Raw genomic sequence first — 21493 nt, 5'->3', positions numbered from 1 at the left:
ACTTGCGTTAATTGGTTTTTGTTAAATTTTGTCCTCACTACAAGCTTAGCAAGCATAAAAATCCATTAATTAGGTGGTAACTGTTCGGAATGTCCCTTGGTTGTAAAATATAATTCTAGGCTTTCCAATTGGTAGATAGTTTGTATAGGATTTAATGAAAGGTTTTTGATTGGTCATTAGTTTGTAAGCATTGTATATACACAGGCAGCTTTTGTTTATCAATTCAATCCAATTTCTGACTCCATTACGAACTTATCCATTACTCATTAGCTTTCTTATCCATTACTCCAGACTTTAACCAATTTATTAATTATAAAATCCTAAAGTGACAAAAACTGGGGATTGATGGGGTACCCTTTTTCGTTCGTAATTTCAGGAATTACAAACTAATATCCAGTGATGCCTAAGACTATGCATTATCATTTAATTAAAAATAATTATCATAAATCAACCAACATATTTCACAAATAAAGTCAATTATATTAATTTGTTTCTTTTCATATAATAATGTCCTCTCCATTTTTTGTACATCATTGTCCATGTAGGTAGGTATAAGTCTACGTTTATCTGTGCATACCAGCCTCCGGAAAAAGGTCAACAACCCCGACCCTAAGTACCACCCCCGATTTTGTAGATTTGAATATTCTACCCTCGAATTTTTAAGTATTAGGAAGTACCTATTTCCTTCGCCCTACTTTAACGGTTTACTATATTTTGAAATTTATTTTCAAGCTTAAGAGATAATTCATATATTCTATAATAATAATTACTTAGTAGTTAAGATTCCTTACAAAAAAATATTAATCGCCTTCAAGATTTTATTACCTTTGAAATTTAAATGACAAAATTGGATTAATTATTTTTGTGAAAACCGCAAACACACATTTATGGCTAAAAATACAGAACCTCCCAAAAGTCAATCCATCGATAATTTGAGTAAATATTCCTTAAAGCCTATTTTAATATATTGTTAAATTAAGAAACCGTTCAAATATGATATATTCGATATCCTCGTTATGAAGTTCCGGCGCTGCGGCGCTGGCATCCGGCTCGAAGGACCAACTGCGGAAATGTATAAGAAATGGCGCGGAATAACCGGCGACGGTACGGCGGCCTTTCAACACAATTGGTTAGCGAAATGGAAATTGGAATATAACCTTTTTATGTGCCTCCGCGTGTGTTATAATGATGGGTTAATATTTACCATGTGTCTGGGAACTTTTGTTTGTTAATGCATAAATTTACTTATATATTAATGTGGCGATTTGTTTTTCAAAAATCGTCACAAAATTTCCAAAATATAAGTACTCATATACTTAAGAAAAAACTGGACAGATGTTCATGATTTTTTTTGTGTTTTAGTGAGTATGGTATTGGATAAAGTTGGAAGCGATAGGTGGTTTTGCATCTAGCGTCAAACCTGATGTTATAATTTTTTTTCTAGTTGTATGTAGACCGTACAATTTTACCTGTGTCCTCCAATATAAATTATAAAAATCATAATTCATACTAATATTGTAAAGAGGTAAAGTTTGTTGTATTGTAAAGGTAATCTTTGGATGTATTGAAGCAACTTTGAAAATTCTTTTGTCACTGAACGCTACGTATTATCGCTAAATATTATCCCTGTATTCTCACGGGAGCGGGTGGATGATTCCGCGAGGCGTCGACTAGTTACTCAAAATTTGAAATGTTTCAACTGATTTAGATTGTGGTTGTGGAGTGTGTCAATACGTACAAACATTCATACATGCATATGCTTGAAGAAAATTCTTCAGCAGTTGTCCGTCAAGGTTAGTCAGCCGGGCGGCGAGTGCAGGCGATGCACAAAGAGAAGAATGCGAAGTAGACCGAAACTCCCAAGGTCGGGCCCAGTCTAACCCACACTAGCGCCCTACCCCCTCACCCACACCGATGCGGAGCACGTGAACGCGCGCCCCTACACATGGTCGTCATAGCAACGCAGCATCCTATTTCCACGCCCACTACCCTGGGGGCGAACTCTCAAGATATTACGCCCTACTTCGTCCGCATTGGTGAACTAAAGGGGTGTACGCTCGCGCTAGTGTGGGTCCGTTTAGAGTTCGCTGCGATCTAGTGAAATTCCATTTCCCATTTTGCACTGAAATCTCGTGACATCGCCGGCCGCGTAGATTGCTTTTATTGCCCTCGTATTATAATCATAAAACTTAACGGCTTCAATTTGAAAAAGGAAAAAATACGTATAAGGTAGTTAGCGAATGCTAACCAAGCACTCGACTCCATTCGCAACATTCAGCCGGCCGCTCGTTAACAAACCTATTCAATTTTGAAGTATTAGTCGATTGAGGCAACATTTCTCGCGTCCTATCGCCACGAGTTCCAATTAGCGACTGGAGCTTGTCGCTCGAGTGGCGGTGACGTCACGCGGCGCTTTCATGCCTTCAATAACTACCCTCTCGACGTGCCTTCAATAGCCGGCCACTCCACCTGGCCTTCATTAGGAACCTTCTCAATACACGTGGAGAGCTGAAAAGGCGACGCGGTCCTACTAATTTCAAAAAATGTAAGTTTTAACGAGAAAACTTGTTTAGCTAATAACGGCGTACGCCAACTCCCGCGCCCTCCCCGCGCGCGTAATTGCGTGATTTAATTTTTTTAAATTATTACGAGCTGTCAACTGAACAAAGCTCTCGCTATCTTTTGTTACCGGTCGCGCCATAGACAAATCTTATTATGGAAATATTTTCAAATTAAGAACGCGCTCTGCTCCCGCATTATGCGTCTCGACTGTCATCATTGTCTATGGCCTCTTTTTGTTCAGGCTCGCATGTTGAGGCTTTTCGACCACCGTTTCGGTTATTTTTTTTCTTTTTGTGTTTTTTTTTATCCGCTGTCCCGAGCGTGAATGGGGAGGCTTTGTTTGTGCGTGTTTTATTATTAATTAGTGGGGACTCTTTGTTCGTGGTAATTATTGTCTTAATAAGCAGTTCCTGCTCGAATGTGAAGGAGCGGTGAAGGAATTGTCAGCCAGCTTTTAAATGGGTTGAGGATTTGGAATATTCAAAACTGGTTTTACGCTTTTAGTATGCGGTGCTTTTAACGTTCTCTTTGGACGCGAAGTGGAGGATTCTTTCTTGTTCTCTGTAAGGATTTCCTTGTGTTACCTTAATCTAATTCTATCTCGGAACGCTCTCCACGTTCTATTCATAATTCCGTATTATGTTATCCTGAATGTCATTACGTTCAGTTCTATAGCCGAGTGTCGTATGCGCTAGCACTGTATACAAATGTTTCTCATACAAACTGTTTTAAATACGAGTTTTTTCTTTGATATGATCTCGGAAAGATCCTATTTTAATTTAGTTTTTTAAGTATTTAAGTAAATTAACTCTACTATCTGTAATAAGGAACTTTGTATATAAAATAATGTTTTTAACATAAAACTTAAAACGTATTTCAGTTATTTTGATTTTAACACAAAAATTAGAAAAAATTAAGAATTTTTAAACATGAAAATAAAATGGGAATCTGGAAGTATACTCTTTCTAACAAAAAAAATAGAATTTTCAAAATTGGTTAGTATATGACGAAGTTATGAGGTAACAAACATTAAAAAAAACATACCCGTCGAATTGAGAACCTCCTCCTTCTTTTAAAGTCGGTTAAAAAACGTATTTAATGTATTTTGTGTAAGTATTCATCGATGGTTGTGACAAAGCGTACTTTAGCGTTTTCTATTCTGTAGTAAAAATTAAAAAAAAAAACATGTGACAAATGAAATTGTGAAAAAAGCATGGTTATTAAACTCACAGATGTTCTGTTATTAAACTAATGTGTTAAAAAATATAACTACGAAGTAAAAAATAAAACTATTTGTGTAGGTACGTATTGAATTTTTGAAGTCCAGCGCTAATTCAAAACTGGGCAAAATAAAATTAAACATTTCTACCTCGTAACGACGTTTGAACAGAGCATTTTGAATGCAACTTTCCATGTTTTTAGTTTAAACACAAATATAATGAAGCGCGAATGCGATGCCCACAAAACACAAGCATTCAGTGATTCGAAAACACCATAATTAATTTACGCCTACGCTACGTGTCGCGAGCGATCCTGCCGTTTATTTCGCATAATAGAGTGGTGAAAAGAAGATTCCAGTTTAATTAGAGGTGAGACTCGGAAGTGCGGCGTGGTTGAATGGCCCTCGTTGGGTGCCATTTTGCATAATTGGGCGGGAGGGTAGGACGAAATTTATACGGTGCCGGCGCCAATTTACTTGCTAATGACGCGTCTTGCAGCGCGCCCGCGTTTTGTTCGTGCGCTCGAAATGATTCTGTCTCGTAGCTTGCTTTTTTTTTTGTTATTATGTTGTCTTGTTCATTTTTGTATGGCGTTTTGTTTAGATTTGATTTTGTAATTATGCTTGTAAGTGTTATGTTTATTTTGGTTTGAAATAGTTATAAATGGGCTTTGATTGAAAATGACTTTTATTACTTAATTCGTTTTTTTTATTACATACAGTTAAGTTGTCCGGAAGGGATCACTTCATTGCGATAGGGCATAATACGTTATTTTCTTGTATCAATTTCTATTTTAAATACTTTTTCATTTAATTCATTATTTTATACTTCGATTAATTTTTTGATTGATTTGATAATTGATGTTTCTCTTATTTCTTTGTTTAGACATTGGAAACTACACATGCATTGGTTTAAAACAAAGAATTCCTCATTTAATTCATTATTTTACACTTCGATTAATTTTTTGATTGATTTGTAAGATATATTTATATTAGCTCGACTAGTCTCTTATTTCTTTGTTTAGACATTGGAAACTACTATTGCATTGTTTTAAAACGAAGAATTCCTTATTTACCTACTCGTATATTCGCAAATCTTTGTCAATATCAACAATATAAAAAGGAAAGATTTGATTGTTTGTTTGTATCGATCAGGCTGTGAAACTACTTACCGATTTTAAAATTTCTTTAACCATTAGAAACATCCCTACATCATCCCTGATGATGGAAACTACCGTGTCGAATCTTATAATATTCTAATAAAATTAAAAAGAAAAACTCGGTGTGTGTTCTACATCTTACAACTGTCTTATATCATATTCTATTAATTGAGATTGGTCATCTTAATATGTTGTATCAATGAGTTGAATTTCGTCATCAAACGTAGATAGAAATAAATGAGATATGAATCTCTAATGTGATAACTTTTATGACCCCTTTTACTTTACGAGCGTCGTAAAACAATATTAAACGTCATATAATTTAACAAAATGCTGATTAATTTATAGCGATTCATAAGTTTTGTGACATCTCCTCTTTTCTTTTATTGCGTTTGAGTGTTTTATGCTTTTATGACACTTTAATCATAAAACTGGTGACAAAGACACCGGCTTTGCTATCGTTGTCACTTTTGACACATCAACTTCAATTAGGGATTTCTTATGTGATATGCAATGGCGGCGTTTCCTAAAATATTTGTCCGTGATTTTGCGAAGGTATTTTTAGTGAAAATCCTATGTTTTAATTCTTTAATTCAGGTATTATTCGTATTCAAATATTAAGTAAGGCATTTTATTAATACGTGTTTATGGTTGTTTAGTTTATTATTTTTTCATAGTCCTTTTGTCGGGATAATGTTGACAGCATTGTAATATTTTCTGATATCACTTTGAGCTTTTCTTTTAAAAAAATTAAGATATAATAAACATTACGTTTTAAACTTTTAGGTTAAAATCCTTTTTAATCCTAATCAAAAGATTGAAATAAGTTAGGTTCTCAATCCATAGAATAGTGACGCGTTTGTTTGTTTGAACGCGCTAATGTCAGGAACTACTAAATATGATGTCAGCAGGTCCGATTTAAAAAAATCTTTCAGTGTTATGAAGCTCATTTATCGATCGCTCGATAATATATCGCTATATATTATCCCCGTATTCCTTCGAGAAAGGGTACTATACGGGTGATACCGCGTGGCGTCGGCTAGTACTTACATTATATTTGGTCTTCAAGTTAAAGGGCCAGACAATATTTTTTTAATTATCGTCATTAAAACAAATCAGATTTTAAATTTTTTAATAAGGTTTTTTATTGGTTTTACAATATTTTATTGTTATTGTTGCAGGCAAGCAAGATGGGGTTACCAGCAGGGGGTGGTCTCTCCCTGTTCTGTCCCGGAGGAGACCTGGGACAGCCGCCGCCCGCGCACATGGGCATCCCTCCCCCCTACCAGCTGGATTCCAAATTAGGTGAGACTCATAGCCTATTTTAATAGCAAGGTTTCTAACAAGGGTATGCACTGTGCTATCAAATAGTAGAAAATGGAATATTCTGTCTCCAATACAGGCTCCTCGGGGTAGGCAGCGCGTTTTTGCATCTATGCAGTGCACGTCGCTGCCCAGTACAGGGCAAGGCCTCGCTCCTTATAGGAGATATGGAATTTATACCCACCACGCGGCTCCAATATGAGCTTAGGGAGATAATGTTACGAGTAGATTGAACGCTAAATTACTTAGCGTATTCTTAGCTGGTAGGGTGGGTACTAGCTACGACCAAAGCCTCCTACCAGCCAGATCTGGACCAATCAAGAAAACTTTCAATCGGCCGAACCCAGGACCTTCGTCTTGTGAATCTACCGCGCATACCACTGCGCCACGGGGGCCGACAAAATAATTTCAGTTGTGTGCATTTTAAGAAATTAAATATCATTCAAACGGTGAATGAAAAACATCGTGAGGTCACCTGCATACCAGAGAATTTTCTTAATTTTCTGTGTGTGTGAAGTCTGCCAATCCGCAATGAGCCAGCGTGGTGGACTATTATCAACCCTTCTCATTCTGAGAGGAGACTCGTGCTCAAAATTTAACCGAATATGGGTTGTTAATGATTACATTTGTCTATGGTTACAGCGGCGGGGTTAGCGAGGACACCAATGTACCCCTTCCCAGGGGGTACGTACCCCTACCCCATGCTCAGTCCGGAGATGTCGCAGGTAGCTGCGTCGTGGTGAGTTCATATAACTTATAAATTATGCCTACGAAGTAAGTATGAGGTCCCAGGTTCGAATCCCGGGTCAGGTAAAAACAGCTTTTCTTTCAAAATATGGAGGAAGAAGCGTTTTAGGGTTTACTCGAATGCACTAGATGTAAAAAATAAACATTGTATGTTTGCAAGTACCTTTATCGCGTACTAGCAGAACCCCGGCGGTTCTTGTTCCGGTGGGAATACGTGGATAAAATATAGCCAACGACAGTCACATATAACGTGGATTTCGAGTGAAGAGAGAATTTTCAAAATAGGTTCAGTCGATCCAGATATTACCCTGTATAGGCCTACAGGTATCAGCTTGCCAGGTATCAGCGGCGAAGAGTTCGTTCAAACCGATTCCTGTCGGGTTACCTTTAACTAACTTATTAGGAGGAGGATGAAAATCCACACCCCTTTCGGTTTCTACACGGCATCGAACCGGAACGCTAAATCGCTTGGCGGTACGTCTTTGCCGGTAGGGTGGTAACTGCCCACGGCCGAAGCCTCCCACCAGCCAGACCTGGACCAATTAAGAAAATCTCAATCTGCCCAGCCGGGGTTCGAACCCAGGACCTCCGTTTTGTAAATCCACCGCACATACCACTGCGCCACGGAGACCGTCAAAAAAAAGCCGTTAAAAAAAAGTGTCAACTAGCCTATTACAGTATAGAAGCCGGCTTGAAATTTTTTGTTTTCTCTATTGTAAAGTAGCAATTTGGTACTTCATAAAATTACGATCTAGCCTACTTATGTGACTAATTAGTAATTTATCTTTAACCTAAACTTATAATATATTATTATTATACTAAGACTATATTATATCCTAATCTTAGTCTTCTAATTTAGTCCAATAACTTAATCTTAGTCTTTCACTAACTATTACGTCTTTAGGTCACTTTGTTCACGTGATCATCCATGTAGCACTTAACACTACACTATCACTAGTCACTAAACACTAACTCGAATGGTTTGGTTTTAAGTCTTCTCACTGTATTCGTAACGTCGAGTAGCTGGATTGCCTCGATGTTTACGTGATGGTGAAGTCTTTGTTCATGAGCAAGAGACATTTTTTGAATTAATTAGTCGATTTTTTCAATTGACTTGAAATAAATGAATGTGATATGATATAATTTACTCTTGACTTACTCTCGCAGGCACACCCCGAGCATGTACCCCATCACGTCGGCGGCCAGCGGTTTCCGGAGTCCGTATCCCACCACGCTGCCCATCAGCAGTTCTAGTCTATCGAGGTACGAGTAAGTCCTTTCATTACTTTTAACATAACGGTATATCTTGCTTAACAAAAGATGGCATTAAGTCAGCGGTTCCCAATCCGCGGAATGAGGTTCTGTGAAAGGCCGTCAGGGGTTCCGCGAAATTTCAAAATTTCCATATTGTAAAGTTCACAGTTACAACACAATGTTTCACATGTGATAATATTAATTGACGTAATTTATTATTCATTTTCAATTAACCTATAAAATATTGCATTCCAAAATTCCATGGCACCATGTAGGAAACGGATATGCTTCCGGAGCGCTACCAGTCCCGTCTTTAGTTTACTTCTTTCTTATGAACCCTAGCTTAAGGGATCCGCCGGAAAATGGTGAAACAAAAAGGGTTCCGAAGTCAAAATAATTGGGAAACGCTGCATTAAGTCACCAACATCATCATTAACAGTCGATATGGACATCTACTGTTGGACATAGGCCTCTTGCATGGACTTCCAAACACAACGGTCTCTAACCGCCAGCATCCAGCGGCTCCCTGCAATTTTCTAGCCCTTGACTACAATCTCACCTGATGGTAAGTGATGCAATCAAAAATCGAAGCGGGCTGACTTGTTAGGAGGAGGATGAAACTCCACACTCCATTAGGTTTCTACAAGATATTGTACCAGAACGCTAAATCGCTTGGTGGTACGCCTTTGCCGGTAGGGTGGTAACTAACCACGGCCGAAGCCAGTCTACTTACTATAGCTTGGAACCTTCGTTGATGACACTCCCATGTTATGCGGGCGACGGGGTCGTGCGCGCGGGGCAGAGGGAAGAACTGTGGGGGCATCGTTACCTCCCGGCCCGCGAGGACCATCGGGAGTGTTACGATCGAATTTGCCAAGCTACAAGTATATATCTACTCAAATTTTACGCTTCACACGTTTCACATCAAAATTGATTTATTGTAAGTAGGCTTAGTATACAAGATATTAAGCCTACTTACAATAAATCAATTTTGATTTTGGTTTGAATAGTATACGTTGTATTGCAGTGAATTGTACCGGTTCTCCCCGACGCTGGGCGGCGGCCTAGGCCTAGGTCTGGGCCCCGCGCTGGTGGCGCCGCACCCCTCTAAGGCGGACTTGTTCACGCACCATTCGAGGTAATTAACTTTAAAAAGTCTTTTTAAAGTTATCCGACTCTAAAAGCGAAAAATAACATCGTACTTATTTATACGTCTTTTCTACCGATCGGTTTGAAGGTGGTGGTATGTCAGATATGTCAAAAAAAATACGCTTCGAACTAAGAACCTACTTTGAAGTCCGTTTAAAAAAATCAAGGCACAAGTAAGACATTTTAGGCAAAAATACTAAATCTTAAGAGATTATTAAGTCAACTTTTTAACCATCGTGGTTAGAAGATACCACAGATATCTGCCTTTTAAATCGATATTAGTTCATCTTTAACACTCGGCTCACTGTTGAGCACGAATCTCCTCTCAGAATGAGAGGGGTTAATCTGAAAATCCACCGTGATGACTCAATGCGGATTGGCAGACTTCACACAGGTCAACAGAAATAAGAAACTTCTCATGTATGCAGGTTTCCTCACGAAGTTTACCTTTACCGATAGTAGCAGATAGAGACAGATACAGATATTACAAACATAATTAATGACTTTTAAAAGTGATTATAAACTAGGCTCTCGAATTTTATGTTGCTACATAATATTATATTCAAAAGCCTTCTTACTTACAAACTTACTTAAAAAAAACTTACATATTGAATTCAAGTTAGGGGAGCAAAAGAAGTACATACCTACTGTTATAAGTATTATTTGTTAGAACTGCATGTTATATTTTCTTGTGTCTAGCCTACCTTTACCATACCTCTGCGCACACCAATGTAATACGAAGTTCCGATAGTTTCCACTAAAGATCTGACGTACTGCCTTTTTTACGTATGAAAGAATACTTTCTCATTGTTTACTTTTTACGGACCCCTAAAAAGGGTAAGGCGATGTAGAATAATAAACGTCGCGTGCGTGAAAGCCGGCCAATTTGTAAGTTGTACGACGTATTTAAAATTATAATGTCACAGTAAACGACTCTATACAGACGCGGTATGCCCACCCTTGTGATTGTCTGGTCAAATTTAAACTGGGTATGACATTTTTATTGAAACTACTAGTTGTTGCCTCGTGGATTCGCCTGCGTAGATCTCATCACTGAGGGTATGACGAAATAAAATTCTTAGACTAATCTATAATATAAAAATGAATCACAGAATGCGTTGGTAAGCGCATAACTCATAAACGCCTGGACCAATTTGGTCAATTTTTTTTTTTAATTGTTCGTTGAAGTTCTAGGATGGTTTTTACAGCGAGAAAAATTCGAGTAATTGCCGGAAAAACCATAAAAATAGCCCTTTTCTTTTTTCCATACAAATGTTTTTTAACTAAAACGTAGTCAATTTGAGCTTATTGTTATTGTATAAAGTTCATATTAATAATAATTAGAAAACGGGGTAGGGGTAGGGTAGGGGTAGGGTAGGGTAGGGTAGGGGTAGGGTAAGGTAGGGGTAGGGTAGGGTAGGGGTAGAGTAAGGGTAGAGTAGGTGTAGGGTAGGGGTAGGGTAGGGGTAGTTGAAAGTTTACATCGAGTTTCCGTAGGAATACGGGGATAAAATATAGCCTATAGCATTCCCCGATAAATGGGCTATCTAACACTGAAAGAATTTTTCAAATCGGACCAGTAGTTCCTGAGATTAGCGCGTTCAATCAAACAAACAAACTCTTCAGCTTTATAATATTAGTATAGATTTATTTATTGTGCTATCATCCGCGAAAAGCCGACGAATCCATGCGACGATGTCACCCAGGTCCGACAAAATACTCTCTATGTACGTTTCACCCCGAAACCGAAACATCCTCAGGAGATGTTGACTCTACAACGTTAGACGGCCGCGTGGCGCAGTGGGTAGTGACCCTGCTTCCTGCATCCACGGCCGTGGGTTCGATTCCCACAACTGGAAAATATTAGTGTGATGAGCATGGGTGTTTTCCAGTGTCTGTGTGTATTTATACATAATATAAGTATTTATATGTAGTATATAATTGTATATTAATATTATAATATCAACTATCTTAGCACCCATAACACAAGCTACTCTGTATGCCTACTTTGGGGCTTGATAGTGATGTGAATTGTTTAAGTATATTTGTTTATTTTATTAAAAGAAAAAAAAAAAAAAAACTTCCGCAAAGTAACGCCTGCTTCTATCCAAATTTTTCACTCCAGACTAACATCAACTTTGCAGCTCCTAGAGCTAGCTACTCGTATGTCGGAAAAAATATTTCTTCTACAGGTCGAATAGGTAATTATGATTGTATTATCGTTGACTCTATGTCGGTGACTTTTCTTCTTTAGAAAAGAGATAGATAGATAGATAGATAGATAGATAGATAGATAGATCGGTGATCGACAGAAATTATACAAGAACGAAGTTGCGATCACAGCAATTGGATACTAAGTATGCAATGTTATCAATAAAGTTTGACACGATCGTGATTACTAATATTAAAAGTCCCCTGACCGTTTATAGCTACGTGGGCGATCTTATCAGCGCTATTACACGGCTTAGCTACCCCTCGCTACCCCTATCTACCCCCTATCTACCCCTCTCGATCGGGGCAGATGTGCGAAAGCGTTGGGGGCAAATTGTTTTATGAATTACCATTCTCTAAAGTAGGTCATTTTATGTAATTGATGGGTTTTTTGTGGATTATCGCTGTGTTTGATCGGCTTTTTTTTGGGACCTCCAACGCGACAATAGGGTTGTTCTAGGCGTGTTTATAATTCTATAGTTGATTTTTTTTCAAGCTTATTTGTAAAATTGTTTTGAAGATCAATTGACTCTCGTGACTTCGTACGTTGTAAATTTGTTTTCGTACACAGAAATCGAATCGAAATACAGTGATTAAAAAATCTACTTATATCGCACTTATCTTTTTTTATCTATTTTGAAATATTATAACAAACATCATTAACTGTTTTCTAGATTATTTTTATTATTTAATTGTTGTAAATAAAATAATGTTGATTGTACCCATTCGTTTTCACACAATTTGATGCAACAAAGTCTCCCATACAAACCCCATAAAGACCCCGCACCGGAAATCGCATTGTCGGTCGACGCTTATTAAGGTAGACTGACGTCATAATACAACAACCTTCAAGTCTGAACAAAACCAAAAAATACCTCTAAAAGTCCAGCTGTAGACGTCTATGGACGTGTATGTACGTCTACGACGACACTGATGATGATTGTGATAAAGAAATTTAAAAAAAATATCTGTCTATGTCCATGTCATGTCTATTGTCTCCAGTAAAGAGGTCACACTGACCATCGAGGCGCGTAATCATCCGCCTCGCCGCTACAGTCGATTCGATTAAAAACAATTAAAAAAATATGAAACATTTAACACGAACAAAATAAACAAGCCGGTAACAGGATTCCGCGTGCGCCCATTTGCGCGCGAGTTGAAATTAAAAACGTAAAGCAAAGCTACAACGCGCCGACGTACGTAATGTTAACTACACACGGTCAAGTATACTATAAAATTTGCAGCGCGTTTAAGAAGTGGCCAGTGAAAAATAAATCGAATCATGGTAGAACGGGATTTCTCTGTTAATAGACTCAACTGTCCGTCCGTTCGTCCGTTTGTCACCAGTAATGCTAACTTTCGACCAAGAGAAGTGAAATAGACAAAATGTCTATGTCAGCGGACTTATCCCAGACTTCTTGTCTTGCATGTCTTGCATCCCAACGCGGTCCCAAAAACCCAAAAGGTATTTTTGGTTGCACCGCCATTGGCTGAATTATCTCGTCGTTGTATTTAATGAACCATGATAGGTAGACATTTGTAATTTCCATTGATAATACTGTTGTCGAAGAATACAAAAAGTTAACATTTAAGGGGGCTCCCATACACAAAACGTGATTTAAAATAATGGTATGGAACCCATCGTGCGCGTGTCTGAGTCGCACTTGGTCAGCTATTTTTAATACCCACATCCCTAAGTGCTGTACAGGCTTGACGATAAATTTGATCGTGTGTGGCTGGCGTTAAAATTAAAAACGCATAGCAAAGCCACAACGCGCCGACGGCACGGAATCGTAATCTTACACCTTTCAGCGCGTCGCACGCGCATCGTTTAATACATGCCACATCCGTCAAAAACATATAATCACTGCGTTCGGGTGGGGCCACACTGTTAGCGGGTTTTATTTATTTACACTTCCATTTCCAGACACTGAAATTTGAAAGAGATCTATGCTTTGTCCGTGGTAACACTCATAATAATATAGCAGTATTTTTTTCCTTTTTCAATAATGACAATACTAATTTTAATTAACATCATTTGCAATTACTTTTTGTGTAATTTATCCTAAATTTATAAAGCAAGTAATTAAAAAATATGGTAATAGGGAATTAAATATAATAAATGCTCTACTTTACTGTAATTATGCCACGTTTTCTGAATTTGTTAAAATACATTTTTTTTTAAATAATCAGACATTCCAGAAATTGAAATTTTCAAAGAAAAATGAACTATTATAAAATATTTAAAAAAAAAAACAATATCTACACATAACGTATTTTTATGTGTTATTCTTTACTTTATGTGTTTTTTAACCGGCTTGTTTGATTACAATAGTGCCTGATGTCTGTCTAGTGAGGTCTGATTCATAGTTCGTCTAGAAAACGCGTATTCTACCCTTGAACGCCACCTTGAAGGACCACCACCAGTGTGTTTAAATTAAATCGCTTCAGCTTATGAAAAAGCTGTATGTAACACCGCGCACGTTTACATAAAGCTCCAGGTACAATCATGTAAATAAGCTGCTGGCGGAGAAATTTAATTAAGATGATATATGAGACGCCCTCGGCTAACGGGCCACTTTGCGGTACAGTCGCGACCAGTGGCGAACCCACAAATTTTCAAGAATGCGTTTCTGACAGGTCTGATGATTTTACGTTGCCTTTCAAATATTATTGTATTCTACCAATCACAGAGTGGGTCACTTTGAAATGCTGTATTGTGATTGGTTGATATGGACTAAAAGTGATTGAGTAGACTTTGATATTTCTTCTTCTTCATCTTCCTCGTGGAACTAATAGTAGAAGATCCGAATTATCCGAATTAGAAATGACCTTCACCCATCTGTTTAATGGATGTTGAGTGTTTATATCAGATTTAGTAAGTTAAAAAATATATTGCGAGTAGATCACCCTGTATATATAGGGCTCGAATCCTGGGTCAGGCTAAATAAATATAACGTTTTCTTTATTCCAAGTATCATCATAAGTTTAAAGTTATTGTTCGTTGGAAAATCCATGGTTTTAAACCATTTTCATTGTTGGGCTATGCTATTTTCTCAAGACAAGTCTTAGAATTAGAATATAATTAAATTTCCATAAAGTCTAGTCTTTATATATTAATAATATTGATTTTATTATGATCTTCTTCTTAGAGTGCCTGTCCATTACTGAAGGTCGGTCAGCTTTCTAAATTTTTCCTACGCGGAAAAGTTTTTCGATTGTCTTTATGCCAGTCCACTCCCTTATGTTTTGTAGCTAGGACTTCTTCCATCTTCCTACTCCTCTTTAACCTGCAATCTTGCCCATCATAATATGCAGTTTAAAGCAAACGGTATCTATCGTATTATAATCTAGATTGATTTAATATCACCGATTATGCAAAATCTTCGCGAAAGTACGCAATAATGACCGCACAGTCTCTTCGGGGCTGGATGCAGACGCGAGCATTGTGTAGTTTTCTTTCTTTTCTTGCCTCCAGTCCCTCGCATACGTGCGCAAAGACCTTTGTGGTTTTATGTTTTACCAGCGGACGCCTGCGACTTTGTTTGCGTAAAATTCTGTTTCACAAATCCCTCGGGAACGATAGATTTTTCCGAGACAAAAGTATTTAGTCCAGTCATCTTAGGTTTTATCTGGAGAAAAAATCCTTGTGAGCTGAAATTTTGTATATACCTTTATTACGGTGTTATTATAAAGATGTTAAAAATCGACATCAAAAAGTTACAAAGGTCAAAAGGTCATGAAATAATTTGTAAATATATCGCGACCGGAGGACTCGGAGGTCAATAGAGGTCATTATAAAAATTGTTTCTCATAAAATTGTCTACAAAAAGTGTCTTTTGCAGTTTTTTTGTAAAATTAACGGTTTTCAGATTAAAGCTGAGAAAGGCTAAAATTAAAATTACTAGACTAAATTGTTGTGACACTGTTTAAAAATAATGTACTAATATCTTGGAATCCCTAATAAATAAACATGTTTTTAAGCCAGATGTACAACTTTGCCTAGTAGATTTTTTTGTAATCTGACTGTTAAAAATACATACAAAATATCGCCAAACATAAAAAAAAGTAAATAGTCCCGTTTTTTTGGAAAAAACTTACTTTGGAGTAGTTAAAATTAAACTTTCATCAACTATTCAAAAATAATTACCAAGTATAAAATCAGCGTTTAAGTTATTTTTCAATACGGCTAAATTGTACTAAAGGTAGTGATTTTTGTATTTTGTAGAAAAATCAATATACTCGTAACATAAAAACCGTTAAATTTCGGCCAACATTATATTGCGTTATTTTAGTAGGCCTTGATATCAGCTATCATCCTAAAGTTTGTCGAAATAATTACGGGACATCCTGTATAAATATGCGGACTTAGACTAGTTTACTACACAACATATTTGTAGTTGTTACAGTTGTTGTTAAGTTGTTTAGCATGCAACTAGATTTCTACCAAAATTTTCAGACCAAAAAAGCGGACTTTAGTTTAACGTGAATGTTTTACGTTTTAAAGTTTTCGTAAACAAAATTCTAGATTCGAAACAAAACAAAATCCCAGTTTCTCAAATAGTTCTCGGCATGAATGCTCTGGTTGTTCAGCGTCTACACACGTGCCAACTCAAATCATCCAATCAACTTACTCGTAAATCGTCGTTTTAAAGTATGGAGCGTTTTTGAGCGATAAACGTCAACGCAGCTAATGACCTATATTTCCCTGTAGCTCCGAAAGTACTCATCGTAGATATCCTGTTACTACTACAAAATTGCTACATTGTTAGGATTTTACTCTTAATAATAATTATTGTACATTACGGTTGCTTGGACACTCAAATGTCCCGCAGCGGGAGGGTTAAAATTTTTTTTATAAGTTTTTAATAGCGTTTTGTATATTTTGTATGTATAAAATGTTAAAAAATTTAAAAAATAGGAGAAATAAATAAATGAGAGTATAAACAGAATATTGTACCTACATTAAAAAAACAGATGGACATTAAAATGTGCGCGAGTGATATTGTAAGGGTTCTGTTTTGTACTACGTACGTTCGAAACCCTGAAAGACTGTCATCTACCGTATTTACCTACATGGGTTTCGTTTAGTTCGACGCGCCACTATTAGGCATGTTACTCATCTAATTTTCTTATTAGATACCTTACCCTCATTCTGATACCCGACTTGGTACAACTTGTCGGCCGCCAACTCAATCGGGACGTCTGTTGCGGCGTTTTTTGGTAATAAAAGCAGGTTTTCCCATGTGTAAAATCTTCCCTGAATGCATCGCTATAGTGCAGTGCAACACATTGTGTTGCCGCCTTTCTCCACACGCTTTCAGAGTCTTTTGATGCAACTCTGTACGCGCCTCTGTGAGCTACTTAGCTTTTTAACGCGCTAAATAGCCGCTTGTGTTAATGTTTTAGTTAAATTGGGCGCGCTGGCGGAGTTATATGTATAGGTTTTTTTTTTAAATACAAATAGTTCTAGTGCAGTACAGTGATAGTCCAGTCCGCCAACAAACCTCTGCTTCCGATTCCGGAGGGTGTAGGTTCGAATCCGGTCTGAGGCATCCACCTCCAACTTTTCGGTAATGTGCATTTTAAGAAATTAAGTATTACGTGTCTCAAACGTTGAAGGAAACCTGCATACCTGAGATTTTTCCTAATTCTCTGCGTGTGTGAAGTCTGCCAATCTTCATTGGACCAGTGTGGTGAACAACTAGCAATCATAAAACTAGACTGATTATTTTTGTCTACTGGAACTACTTCAAGTATCACCATTATACAACCCATATTCGGCTCACTGTTGAGCACGAGTCTCCTCTCAGAATAAGAGGGGTTAGGCCTTAGTCCACCACGCTGGCACAGATTGACAGACTTCAATTATTATATATTCAATAAAATGTGATTAAAAATTTTTTAATGTAATCCCTAAAGTGGTGAAATAGGGCTTGAAAGTTTACATTGATTTCCAGGAGTCCATAGTATAAATATATTCCTAAGCACCAGTGGCGAAGGGTGAAATTTTGACGAAGAATAGCCGTCCCTAAGAAAAGAAAATTCATACCGCTTGATACGAACTCCGGCTTCTCATAAATTCAACATATACCTATATTCATTACAATAATGATTTTTAAAAGGTAACCCGATGGGAATCGGCCTGTATGGACTCTTCGCCGCTGCTAAGCACATTTCCTATCATCATATCTCTTTATCATTGCCACTCGACAGAATGGACAGTTCCAGCGTGTCGGTGATAAATAAAAACGTTCATTTCTACTGTTTTCCCATTTTTAACTCTGCTTCCTTGTAAAGGAAGTTGTGTGTTCTTGTCGCCGCTTCTACGAACTAATTTACCGAATAATCTACACTTGACGTATTGAACGGCAAAACAACCGTTTCGGGGTCTTCCCACACTTGTTCGCACGATTTTGATGACGGATCATCATTTTCGGGCTACCTTAACGGCTGGACGGATTACTATCGTAAAATATTTTGTACAAGTAAACCTTAATTTGAAAGAAAGAAAAAACATTTATTTCAAAAATTATGTAACACTTATCCCCTTAACACTATTGTAGTGCCTGATACCCTGACCACTTAGGCACGTCAAAATCAAAAGTAGTATAAGCATCAGAACACCACTATGTCATATTTGATATATATAATTTCTTGTAGTACTATTTGCTTAGTACAATCTGCTTTCTGAAACGATGGTAAAAGTCTTTGACAGATTTAATTAAACCCCTATATTTATTCCATTTCTGTTATTTGTGTTATAATATAATATTTGTGTTATTTAGTCGCTATTGGTGTCCGGTGATCTTAATTTAAACATTTCGAAATCCTTTTATTAATCTTATCAAACTCGAAGCATTCTTTCATAAGATATTTACTATTGTGGACATCTATTATTATTTATTGTATAAAAATATTATTAGGAACCCATAACAGAAATCTGATCTAAATCGTTACGAGAACGAAGCGCGAACAAGTGTGTGTCGACCCGCGCACATCTTTAGTGCTTTGTCTATTTTAGTGTAAGAGTCGCGCAGGAAGTCGTTATTCAGGATTCCTTCACCCACCATTATTAATATGGTCGACGAATCAAATAAATTGCCTGGGTGGACATCGTTCAACCATTTTTTGATTTGGATTCGCCTTTATTCTTGTTAAAACATTTTTATAATTGGATACCAAAATATTTTTTGTTAATGACTTGTTTCCACCCGCTATTTCGCTTCGCTGGTTACTTGGTACACATAGCTCATTGTAAACGAAGGTCCAGTACTTTGTCCAGCGAGTTTTGTGATTTGGAAGTTAGACTCACCATACTCCAACGAAAGGTTAGTCGGCTCAAGGAGCTAATGCTTAACTCAATAATGATCAGATGTTAATGATCGTTTTCTAAACTTCGATTAAAGTATTCAAAACTGTCAATTAAAGTTCTCATCATCATCATCATGTCCGATGATAGGTGCCCACTGCATGACATAGGTCTTTTGTAGGAACTTCCAAACATCATGATCCTGAACTGCCTGCATCCAGCGAATCCCAAGCGACTCGCTTGATGTTTTCAGTCCACCTGGTGGGGGGTCGACTAACACTGCGCTTTGTAGTTCGGGGCCCCCACCCAACGTCCTTTGAACTGTGCACTCCGCACATTGCCACTTTGGACTTTGGTTCATCTGCGGATCTCCTAATTTCTGATTCGATCACGCAGGGATACTCCTAGCATAGCGTTCCATCGCCCGCTGTGTGACTCTGAGCCTGATGAGGCCCATAGTTAGCGATAGTCTCGTCCAATTAAAGTTCTAATAAGTCCAAATTATGGGGTCTAAGGATCATGTATGTCTTACGCTCTCCCTGTGTGTGTAAGTATCACACACACACAAACACACGTGGTAGGAATAGCCGCAGTTTCCGGCGCGTGCGCATGGCCGACATGTGGCGACTATTATCGATCCCGAGCGATGTGAGCTGATGATTGTTCATTGGCTTCATTGCTTGACGAGTGACGGTCTTAATCATTTTTATCCGGTGACATACATATTGACTTTTTTTTTAAATTATTTTTATGGCCACACACATTTCAACTATCGGAAATATCGGCATATTTTAATAGCCAACTTAGGGTTGTGGTGTATGAAACCCACCAGGTTTCTCAACGCACAATATCAAAAATATCGGCCTATTTTAACGGTCCAATACTGGGCCAGGGATGATGCTTAGAACCACCACGCTGCTCAATTTGCTTGCAGATACAATGATTGCGATCGATAGCTTAGAGAATATCTTGAAAGAAAGAAATGCATCAAATATATATTTTATAACCCGACCCAGGATTGAAAAGGAACGAAAACGCCAATTTAAACGGGACCTTATGGTAGATAAAGGAGGTTATTAAACATCATATAGGCTACACTTTATCCCAAAAGAGTCCATGTCCATGTCCAGTCCATCCCGCGGGATTTATGAATAACTGAATTTCACGTTAACAAGTTTGCGAGCGTCCGCAAGTTATAACATATAAATAATAATAATATTCATAATTCACCTTTGTTTTTATTGAGCCTGGCCCTAAAAAAGTGGTCCTTCGAGCCGGATCTAAACCAGCAACCTATAGATATTATTAGTAAGCCTGGTTCTAACAGATCCTAAACCTGTCCCTTTAATAATTTCGTAACCAAAACACTTCCAGGTCGCAAGACAAAGGCACCAGCAGCAGCTCCGCGTCAGAGAAACCCTCGGACAGTTCCAACAACAAGGAGCAGAACAAGAAACCTCACATCAAGAAACCACTGAACGCCTTCATGCTGTACATGAAGGAGATGAGGGCGAAGGTGGTTGCGGAGTGCACCCTCAAGGAGTCGGCCGCCATCAACCAAATACTCGGCAGACGGGTGAGTACTTTCCCGAACCTTATGCGTTTTGATATAGTAACGCTAGGCCTAATGCGTCAATGACATCTTGTAATGAAAGAAAGACTTAATGGAAAACCAATAACGGAATCGAAACCCTATCTATCTTTTTCTATATAGCGGTATTGTTGATTGGTCGACAATAATTATGTCTTTCTCTTCAGTAGATAGTAGGCGTCTTCAGATCCGCATTGTACGGATCGCACGAATCTACTGTAAAATTAAAAATATGTGCGATGCGTTCGATACGTACGATGCGGATTTGTGGACAACTGCTTTTAGGATAGATCAATGACATTTCTCGTGACGAAAAAATATATTGTCAATTAATAGCAGTGGAGTCGGAAATGTCCCATCGCAACCAAAAAGATATTTTTTAAAACTTTATAGATATAGGCGAGTGTTTGGCTGCAATTATGCTTGGCAGTAAGCGATGATGCAGCTTATGGTAGAACGCGCTTGCCTAGAAGATGCCTATTCACTCTTGACTTGAATATACCCATGTTGAAGGTGATAGGGAAAACGGAAGCGTGTGCCTGGGCGCACTCCGAATTAAATCCTGTATTTGCGTTGTATTCAGAGAAATTTGCGTTTTCGCTGCTATTTGCTGACAGTATGTCATTTTGTTTTCACGAAATCTGTCGTTGACCCCCTGGAGTAGCCTACAGGAAGTCGGTTTGAGTTTGAATGTAGTAGTAAGATGACGCAGCAGAATTGCGTTTAGAATGGTACAGGAGGAGTATAACTTTGAAACTCATTATAAACGTTTGTTGGCAAATCAATTTCTTACCACCCATTCACCGACAGATGATAATTATATTCATGTTTCTGCTTTCTTGACGCTCCTTCAAATGCCTGTCTGCTACTATTACAATCAAACGCAAACCATCTTCCGTAAATAGATATCTATACTTTTAAGTAAAGTCCAATGCGTTTGTAAGAAACAAAGGGAAAATTATCGA

At 37.8% G+C, this 21493-nt stretch overlaps 1 protein-coding gene across 4 annotated transcripts in view; it reads left to right on the top strand.

Moving 5' to 3' along the window:
- LOC112058326 (protein pangolin, isoforms A/H/I/S) overlaps positions 1-21493 on the top strand; it is a 226321-nt gene that overhangs the window by 192931 nt on the left and 11897 nt on the right. For 2 of the 4 annotated variants that reach the window (XM_024099072.2, XM_024099069.2), the window contains exons 5-9: positions 6123-6246; positions 6907-7003; positions 8179-8280; positions 9293-9403; positions 20312-20513. In XM_024099072.2, coding sequence (XP_023954840.1) covers positions 6123-6246; positions 6907-7003; positions 8179-8280; positions 9293-9403; positions 20312-20513 — 636 coding nt within the window. The remainder of the gene's footprint in view (positions 1-6122; positions 6247-6906; positions 7004-8178; positions 8281-9292; positions 9404-20311; positions 20514-21493) is intronic. The other 2 variants (XM_024099075.2, XM_024099070.2) reach the window with 1 other exon arrangement.

Source organism: Bicyclus anynana, chromosome 25 (genome assembly GCF_947172395.1).
Source record: "Bicyclus anynana chromosome 25, ilBicAnyn1.1, whole genome shotgun sequence".
NCBI classification, from domain to species: Eukaryota; Metazoa; Arthropoda; class Insecta; order Lepidoptera; family Nymphalidae; genus Bicyclus; species Bicyclus anynana.
Note: the sequence above shows the minus strand (reverse complement) of the source record. Positions and strands in the feature narration are given on the sequence as shown.